Source organism: Limulus polyphemus, unplaced genomic scaffold (assembly GCF_000517525.1).
Source record: "Limulus polyphemus unplaced genomic scaffold, Limulus_polyphemus-2.1.2 Scaffold2852, whole genome shotgun sequence".
NCBI classification, from domain to species: Eukaryota; Metazoa; Arthropoda; class Merostomata; order Xiphosura; family Limulidae; genus Limulus; species Limulus polyphemus.
The window spans coordinates 133,376-143,767 of NW_013668462.1; the positions used below are offsets into that span (position 1 = coordinate 133,376).

Below are 10,392 nucleotides of genomic sequence, written 5' to 3' on the forward strand. Positions count from 1 at the left end.
CAAAGTACAGGATAATTCTAGATAGTAGAGAGCGTGAGAATCACATGATCTCGATGACGCAACAATACTTTCAAATTTCCAAGAAAATAGTGTATATGAATGGTACAACTTACTCTGTACTATTTCATGTCAATATCTGATTATTTTAAGTAAATTTAAGTCTCCTATTACATTAGTATGTATACTTAATTGCTGACTGCTTACTAACAGTTGATGAAGTTTACTCATATACTTTCCCAGAAGTGACTAATAATACACTATGACGATTATAAGCGTAAACACACATTACCGAGCTATGAAGTACAGTGTGTTATACTTAAAACTATTGTGGAAGAAATTGGCAAATTAAATAAGGAGATAGCATATGACGATACTGTAAAGTTGTTTGATTCACTACGATGCCCTAAAATAAGGACATTTTGAAATCTGAATAAGCCCGAGATCACCAAGCAGAAATAATTTGCTTCTGTATTCTATAGTAATAGTACAGTCTAAGGCAAAAAGAATCTTTCATTATTCCATGAAAAAAGTAGCCAAGGTTAATAGCATTTCATCCGAATACCTTGTATGCCGCCCGCCACTTCCCACGAGGCATTTCTTTCAGTACCAGAACTCATCAAGTGATGTAATTTCACACAAACCACCGATAAAAAAGTTTGTTGTCTTCACATAGCTAAATCTTTAAAATGTGTAGATCGACTGACTTTATAGCAATGCTGGGTGACATGATTTAAGCTTCACCAAAACATGCTAGGCAGGCTAAGCTTTGTGACATATTAGATTTATGGCCTAAAACACTGTTAACAGCAAGAATACATAATTAAAGACTGCGTGTAAATCTAATTACTATATGATTGGTTGTTTTATATTTTAGTTAGTGTGGGTCAGCAGAAAGTCTATGGAATTACAACCTTAAAATATCCGGGGTTCGATTCTCCATGGTGAACAAAGCGCAGATGGCCTATTGAGAAGCTTTGCGCTTAGATTAGTTAAAACGAACAAATTTTCAACATAAATACGTAAAATTTTCAAAAAAAGAACTGAACGGTCCATTTTAAACTCTTGCTGAACTGATTTAACGAAAGTAATGCAAAAATATACCCTAAAATTAGGATATAGAAATGTTGGTTTTTATTTTATATATTTTGGTAGTTATATGTTTAAATGATTTATGGAGAGCCTTCTTTTTGTATTGTGCATCATTCAAACTGTAATCACATTATACTAACAGTCAATAGAAATACAATGCGGGTACTCTGTTTAATTAATGGAAAACATTTTATTTTAGAAAGATATAGTCAAGTGTGCAAGTAAAACAATATATATTTTTACTACAACCAATGGGATAGATTGATAGCTTTAGATACATATGAAACAGTATCATACAGATAATCAAGAAGAAGAAGAAGGCAATATTCTGTTAAAATAAACAAAATCAATGTTGGTCACATAAGAAACAAAATGAGAGGAGATATTTATGAATACAGAGGGAGCAGTAGAAGAGAGGCAACCGATTTATCTACACCTGTGAGTACATGTTACAATACGGTATATATGCCGTCAACGATCGCTTTCATATGGTCGCATTGTTGGATATCAGACACGGCGAGACCAGCAATCGTTTGTATACGGCTTGTTCACTAGCAGACTGTATTTCTCTTGGTAATTCCTACAATTATACCTTTCGCAATTACACATAATACTAAAACCTTACCTTTAAAAATGCCTCGAATACCTTTTAGAAAAACCGCTTAAACTTCATTCAACCACTAACTATGAATTAGCGATATGTTGGTCCTTTTAATTGCTGACAATGCTGCTCGTGCTGTTCACGAGCTCACCGTAAGAAGACTAGTGGTTCTCCAGCTCAGCGGACGATTCCGCTATGCTCATCGTAGGGATGTGGGTAGAATGGAGGGACGAAGTATGCAAAATCGCTCAAACGTCGTTGTCATAATTGTAACGTTCCACATATGTTAGGCGTTTTTCATGGTATCATGAACAAATATCTCATCTCTAATTCTGTCTTCACCAATGTTTAATTAAAGAAGTTTAACATTACTTACCTATGATTATGCGTACCAGTGTACATAGGTTGAAAGATAAATAAAGGGATTTTAATACATTTTCGTTAGATAAAGTAACGTTAACGTTTTCATGACAAAGCACTTGTATATAACTTATATAATATGCAACGGCAGAAGTTTAGGCAAACACGACAAGTGTTCACATTATACGGCGTACGACGACGTACTTTATAAAGCCTTATATAAGCAGCAAAAGTAGTTACTTCCACAAATGACTCAGTTAATAATTTAATCCAATGTTTTCCAAATATTAAATAGCGGCGCCCCCCTAACTCAGCAAAGTTTTCGTTGCGCCCATCCCCTTCACATTAAAAACATTTTCGCAAGTGATAACAGCAAAACCAAAATTTATTTACCTGTATTTAATAATTAAAAAACAACGCTTGTAAGAAGTGAATAAATGCGAGAGCAAAGTAATAGGACTGTTACGTTATCGTCGTCTCCAACTCTTCTGTTTCTTCTGTCGATAGTTTTGGGCCAAAAGGCCGTGCTTCTCCAGACACCAGTACGCGAGCCACAGTTTGAATTGTTTGTTATGGATTTCGCGCAAAGCTACACCAGGGCTATATGTGCTAGCAGTCCCTAATTTAGCAGTGTAAGACTAGAGGAAAGGCAGCTAGTCGTCACCACTCACCGCCAACTCTTGGGCTACTCTTTTACCAACGAATAGTGGTATTGAAAGTCACATTATAACACTTCTACGGCTGAAAGGGCGAGCATGTTTGGTATGACAATGATTCGAACCAGCGACCCTCAGATTGCGAGTCGAGTGCCCTAACCACCTGGCCATGCGGGGCCACAGTTTGAAAAACACTGCTTTAATCTTAATTCACCCATTTCGGGGTTACCGACTAGGAAAATATGCCAAAAGCTTTTACTACACATCATTGTTTAAGGGGAAAGACAATATTTGGAAGGACTATTATTCCTAAAATTTTCCGTTCTAGTATTAGAGTTTGCTTTACTCTTTTTAATGTTATTAAACATTTTCCTGCTGTTTCTGGATCAATAATGTTACGTATCTGCTTGTTTGTTAATTTCCGTTATAAATTATTTTCGAGGAATTTCAGCGATACAAGTCCTTTCTCGATTACACAGAATTTCCACAGTCACTTTAAACTTAACAGCCTTTATAACACACTCTATAAATCACAGTTATTTACACACTTTATTTATGGCACCTACTGTTCACTTGATTCAATTATCTATCTCTTCAATCCCGCTGGTTTTTCTCGCCAGGCTTATATACTAAAAAGAGGGCGTCTCGAATGTACTAGGATTGTGGGGCAAATTCATGATCCTTCGAGAAACTCCAGCGCGCATGCTCCCAGCGTCGCGCGACTTCAGCTTTCGTAACAATAATGTTATTATTATGAAAATTGACATAATTTTCGAAAAATTATAAAGCTTTCATTACAGGTAACAATAATAATAATAATATTGGTCTCTGGAATGATTACAAGTATACCTCAAAATGTTGTCCTTAATATAACATTATACACATACTAGTGTTTATAAAATATAACTTGAACCATAGTTGAAGGATCATTAGGCCTACATGTGTAATTGCTTTTAAGTTCAATTTTTGGAATATCAGACCTTCCGAACTATGGCATTTCAGAACACTAGGCTGTTACCGTTGTAAACTGTAAACGCCTCTGTAATGAAGTTGTCATTCAACATCAGAGCTCTCCAGCATTCATACCTCACTAAAACGCTATTTATCCTACTTTTGAGAAAGATTCTCAAAAAAATTTCATATCTTTATATATACGAGTATATAGAAAATAATTTATGCTTCCCACTATTCAGAGTTTTACATGATATACCCTAAAGACTACTGTTACGACAGCGGAGGTCACGTGACGTTAGTAACACGCCACGCGCTTCTAGAACGTTCATGAAGCGTCGGGAGACTACTAGATATGGGGGTAGTCTTGTATATATAAGACCGGCCAAGAAGCAACGGGAGCAATGTGTAATTGAACTGCAGACAGAGTATTGTTGAGTTGAGCACGTGAGACGTTGGTTGTGAATTATAGAGTTTGTTATAGCGCGACTGTTGAAATTAAGTGTATCGCAAAGTTGTATTCAAAAAGAATAAACCAGTTTTATTTAAGAAAGGACTTGCATCGGTAAAGTTTCTTCGGAAAGAATTTTTACGGAAAATTAACTAACGAACGGAGACGTAACACTATCTTACACAAACATCTATTGTATATTTGTGAATGTATGTCTGTTTGTTTGTTCCCAATACAAATCGATATGGACCACTCTACAAATGTCAAAATAGGTTCATTAGGACTAACTTTTCATCAAAAATGTCACGAACACATTGGATTTCACGTTCAAAGCCATCTGAGGTCGCAGGGAGACGAAATAAGGCAAAAACTGGTGAAATTACAGTCTTCATTGTAAAAAATTCGTGAAACCACTATGAAAATCAATTTCAAACATACTACAACTGCCCAAACATGTTCAGTTTGCATAACAGCTATTCATCACCTTGCTCAATTTCAGAATGTCAGAAGTTTCTAGAATGTTTGGAGTCATCTCCATACAAAATTTCCCTTCCACTGATTTCAATTATTGTCACTACTGATTTCAAAACTTCTAGAAGATTCTAGAGATCTCTCCATACTACTTGAATGTAGCAATTCAGGCTACTGCTTCAAGACTTCTAGAAGATTCTAGAAATCTCTCCATACCACTTGAATGTAGCAAATCAGGCTATATAAGGCCTGCAACAAATTTTTATTCAGATTCGTCGATATTAAACTCAAAAATCTCTCCATACTACTTGAATGTAGCAATTCAAGCTACTGATTTCAAGACTTCTAGAAGGTTCTAGAGACTTCTCCATATTACTTGAGTGTAGCAACTCAAGTTATATAAGGCCTGTATTAAAATTTATGTTTCCGATTCGATATTAAACTTCTAGCACAGGTTGTTCAATAAGTGCCACTGCTGTACACTAGTATTATACGAAACTCCACCTCAAGATGGGACCAAAGAAACGAAAAAGTATTGGCAGAAGCTCTTCAAAAGCTCCCAGAATTCGAGAAACAAGGGATCATAAGACAGCTGAGGAACATCAACCTCGCATCAGTGCACAAGCCTCTAGACACGCATGTAGCAAGCAGTGGGAACAGAAAAGCAGTGCCAGGCCTACCTCAGTTCTCAGGCCTCCAGACAGATACTTAGCAGGCAGCAGGAAACAGAAGAGCAATGCCACGCCCATCTCAGTTTCCAGGCCTCAAAACAAGCAAGGAGCAGGCTGCAGGAAACAGAAGAGCAGCATCAGGCTCACCTCAGAGCTGATGACACCAGACATGCAAGGGGCAGGTTACAGGAAACAGAAGAGCAGCATCAGGCTCGCCTGAGTGCTCATTCCTCCAGACAAGCAAGGAGCAGACTGTAGGAAACAGAAGAGCAGCATCAGTCCTGCCTGAGTGCTCAGGCTTCCAAACAAGCAAGGAGCGGGCTACAGGAAACAGAAGAGCAGCATCAGGCTCGCCTGAGTGCTCAGGCCTCCAGACAAGCAAAGAGCAGTCTGCAGGAAACAGAAGAACACCATCAGGCTCGCCTCACTGCTGATGCCACCAGGCATTCACAGACCAAACAACAAGAGTCTGCTGAAAAAGAACAAGCAAGACTCCAAGCAATGCACACAAGAACTACCAGGCAAAGGGGATCACTATTTACTGTGACCAATATGCTAAATGCTGCATTCAATTACTCGGCTGACATTGACTATTCTTCTATAAATGCAGTCAAAGAAGTGGAAACTTGAAACACCATCAATGTGTTTTTCAATGGTAAAGTTAGCTTACCTCTATTAGCCGAGCCACCACAACCATTGAAAATGCTGCTCCTAGGTGACTCACCAGGTTCAAAATATTTCCTAAAGATGATCAGAGCCCACAACTCAGCATTTCTAGTGACATCTTTTGGAGCCAACATCGTCCCCAAAGGGGGACTTATGCCAACATTTAAAGTACAGGGACAAATCTACCATCGCATTGGGTCACTCCAACCTCATGCAGACGAACATCCACAGTTTCTACAATTTTATTTTGTGGGAAATATGCAAAAACAAGCAGAATATCGTTGCAACTACATGAAGGGTACCAGACTTTATATCATACTGCAACTATAGGAGATGATCCATACCACTAACAATTATGTGCAAAGCTTTAAATATGCATTTGAAAGTGCTCCTACTTTGGACTACCATATAGTGATCAATGATGATAAACGACCATATGGAGAACATCTTGATCGATTCAATGAATCTACTTGCAATGAGGTTGTCTTGGTCAGGAATAGCCAGGAACATGGAAAAAGAGACATTCTCTTAAAACTTCGAAATAACACTATAAAGAGGATAAATGAGACACAAAGATCTTATGATGCCCTTCAGTATCCGCTTACTTGTGTGCATGGAGAAGATGGATACCACTTTGGAATTCCACAAGCTCAAGGAACAAAACTGTGTCATGCATGGATTTCTATGCCTAGAACTTCATGATTCTAAATAATTATTTCAACCAATTGCAATGTTGTCAAGAGCTGTTTCAACATTATGCTGTTGATATGTATACCAAGGTGGAAACAGAAAGTTTGATGTACATAAAAACACACCAACAAGATCTTCGTGTTGACTCCTACATTCATCTTGAAGGTAGAGCATTCTTCCATCCACTTTCACAGGAAGCCCAAGATACATGCATGAATGAACTTAAGTTGCCATGACCTATATCAGAACTTATGGAACGCCAGATCTCTTCATCACTTTTATCTGCAATCCTTCTTGGAAAGAGGAGAATGAGCTTTTCCCAGGACAGCCTGCAAAGGACCGACAAGATTTGTTGGCCAGAGGTTTTCAACAAAAACTCATCAAAATGATGCAACTCATGAAAAAGTATGAACTCTTTGGCTCTACACGATATGACATGTACACTATAGAGTGTCAGAAAAGAGGCCTCCCTCATGCACACATTCTTCTCTGGCTAAAAACAAAAATCCAATCTAATCTAATAGACTCAATTATCTCTACAGTGCTTCCAGATCCTATAAATGACCAAAGCCTCTTAAACACCATCAAAAGAACAATGATTCATGGACCATTTTGGCCTTTAAATCCAACATCCTCATGCATGGAAAACAGAAAACAGGCAACTGATAAGAGAGACCCAAACTAGTGATCATGGATATCCTCTCTACAGAATGAGAAAGCCTGAAAATGGAGGATTTACAGCCATGATGAAAATGAGAAATGGTCAGGATGTTAACATTGATAATCGATGGATATTGCCTTATTGTCCTCTGTTGTCAAAGACCTTTGATGCACACATCAATGTTGAGTTTTGTAACTCAGTCAAGTCAATCAAATATGTGTGCAAGTATGTTAACAAGGGATCTGACGCTGCTATGTATGCTCTTCAAGACCAAAACACAAATGATGAAGTGACTCAGTTCCAACTTGGAAAGTACATTATTAGCAATGAAGCATTTTGGCGCATTTTGGGATTTCCAATTCATGAACGACATCCTACCATCCAACAACTTAGTGTCCACCTAGAAAACGGACAGAGAGCTTACTTCACTGAAGAAAATGCTTTGCAACAAACATTGGCTCCAAAAATACAACACTGACTGGATTCTTCAACCTTTACCAAGAAGATCCCTTTGCATACATATTACTTTATTCTGAGGTCCCGTCTTTTTACACTTGGAGCAACAACAAATGGAGTAAGAGAAAAAGAGGTACTCCAATAGATGGTCATCTTGGGTTTTTTAAAGATGAAGCCTTGGCAAGGGTCTATACTGTTCATCCTAGCCAGCAAGAGTGTTTTTACCTTTGTATGCTGTTTCATGATTTGAGAGGCGCGACATTCTTTGAGGATTTGCGTATTGTCCAAGGTTAGCTCTATGCCAACTATAGAGAGGCATGTTTCAAGCGAGGCCTTATTGAAGATGATGCACAGTGGAAGTCCACTCTGACAGAAGCAGCAGTCTCACAGTCACCAGCCAACATCAAAAGTTTGTTTGTTGTTTTGCTACAATTTTGTGGTGTTTCAGATCCATTTGCCCTGTGGAAAAATCACAGAAAAGATCTGTCAGAAGACTTCAAGCACCAGGCTCAACTACAAAAACCCAATATAGAAGTTAGCTACAATAATGACAACCTCAATCGTGAGGTTCTGGGTGAGACCACTTATGATATTCAAGCTCTTAACCAAGAAGTTTCAGTTAACGAGTCAAAATTGCTACCTGCCCATAGAACAGTATATGCAGCAATAACTGGTAGTGTCCAACATCAGAAGGGTGGAGTCTTTTTCATTGATGCACCAGGAGGAACAGTGAAAACATTTGTTATCAACCTGTTGGAAGAAGTTCGTCAACATAAGCAAATTGCACTTGCAGTTGCTTCATCCAAAATCACAGCATCTCTTTTGCCTGGAAGCAGGACAGCCCATGCTGCATTTAATTTCCCATTGAATTTGGCCATAAATGAAAATGCTACATGCAATATCAGTAAAGGAACTGGGATGGCAGAAGTTCTCAGAAGATGCCAAATGATTGTTTGGGACGAATGTACAATGTCTCACAAAACAGCATTAGAAGCTTTGGATAGGACGCTGCAAGATATTCATGAAAGTAAAACGATAATGGGGGAGTCACTTTGATTTTGGCTGGAGATTTCAGACAAACATTGCCAGTTTTTCCAAAAGGCACATGAGCCGATGAAGTTAAGGCTTGCCTAAAATCATTATATCTTTGAAGAAACGTAAAAAAATTCCACCTATCTACCAATATGAGAGCCCATCTGCATGAAGACCAATTATCTGGACAATTTGCTGACAGTCTATTGGAACTAGGCAATGGCAAAGTCAAACAAGATCAACAAGGAACATTTGACATGGGACTAATCTGTACACAAGTAACATCTGTTGATGAACTCAAAGCAAAGGTTTTCCCAAAACTTTCTGAAAACTATCAAAATCACAGATGGCTGTGTGAAAGAGCAATATTAGCTCCAAATAACAATGTTGTCAATGTCATCAACACACACCTGTTGCAGCAGATACCTGGTAATACCTAGTGTTACAAGTCAGTTGACTCAGTGGCTGATCAAACCCAAGTGGTCAACTATCCCCCAGAGTTTCTGAATTCACTTGAACCTCCAGGAGTCCCACCACATTGTCTTAGTCTAAAAGTAGGAGCACCAATCATGGTACTTCGAAATTTGGATCCACCACGTCTGTGCAATGGAACAAGACTGGCAGTAAAGATGCTTATGCCCCATGTTATTGAAGCTACAATACTTTCTGGATGTGGCAAGTTTGAAGATGTTTTCATAACGATAATCCCAGTGATTCCCACAGATATGCCATTTGAGTTTAAGAGACTACAGTTTCCCATTCGCTTAAGCTTTTCCATGTCCATCAACAAATTGCAAGGTCAGACATTGAAGGTAACTGGCTTGCAGTTGGAAGAGCCCTGCTTCTCTCATGGACAGCTCTGTGTTGGATGTTCACGTGTTGGAAGCCCAAAAAATATTTATGTAAATGCTCCATGTGGTAAAACTAAGAACATTGTTTATCATGAAGCCCTTACCTGACTATATTTTCATGAAACCCTCAGCTGACTATGTTTTCGACAAAAGTCAAGTTTCTTTGAATTGTGTATCTCTCTTACAAAGAAAATAAATATTTTGTCTGAAAGAAGTATCATGAAGCTTTTTTAGTAATTTTCCTCTTGATCAAGTGGTCACCAAACTGTGTGCTTTGGTCCCTGGGCAACACCAGATATCCTGCTAGTGTTAAGTAAATGGAAAGACGTCTTAAGCAAGCCAAACAGTGTTGCCAAGTCTTACGTAAAATATAAGCGGCAGTGCCATTCAAAATAATCGGCACTGTCTTTCAAAATTGCTCTTTTATGGCTGACCCTCAAAATGGCGAGACCCGGCATGGCCAGGTGATTAGGGCGCTTTACTCGTAATCTGAGGGTCGCGGGTTCGAATCCACGTCCTACCAAACATGCTCGCCCTTTAAGTTGAGGGGGCGTTATAACGTGACGGTCAATCCCATTATTCTTTTGTAAAAGATTAGCCAAGAATTGGTGGTGGGTGGTGATGACTGACTGCCTTCCCTCTAGTATTTCACTGCTAAATTAGGGACAGCTAGCGCAGATGGCCCTCGTGTACCTTTGCGCGAAATTCAAAACAAACAAATCAAACCAATATAGCGATTTGCGCGGCTTAATAGGAATATAGAATGTGTCAAGTAGGCGGGTCAGA

General features: G+C 38.6%; 2 protein-coding genes across 2 annotated transcripts in view; one reads left to right on the forward strand and one right to left on the reverse strand.

The window, feature by feature from the left end:
• Positions 1 to 1,835, reverse strand: part of LOC106468059 — a 74,324-nt gene extending 72,489 nt beyond the window's left edge. Inside the window, exon 1 of the mRNA XM_022396369.1 lies at positions 1,715 to 1,835. The gene's annotated coding sequence lies outside the window, so the exon portion shown is untranslated. The remainder of the gene's footprint in view (positions 1 to 1,714) is intronic.
• Positions 1,836 to 9,324: 7,489 nt separating this feature from the next.
• On the forward strand, positions 9,325 to 9,714 carry LOC106468060. The gene has a single exon (XM_013928458.1). It carries the CDS (start codon positions 9,325 to 9,327, stop codon positions 9,712 to 9,714), a length of 390 nt encoding a protein of 129 aa, XP_013783912.1.
• The last annotated feature ends 678 nt before the right edge of the window (positions 9,715 to 10,392 follow it).

Excerpts from the sequence above, each read along its gene's own strand:
- LOC106468060 (XM_013928458.1), top strand. The coding sequence starts at position 9,325 with ATGGTACTTCGAAATTTGGATCCACCACGTCTGTGCAATGGAACAAGA.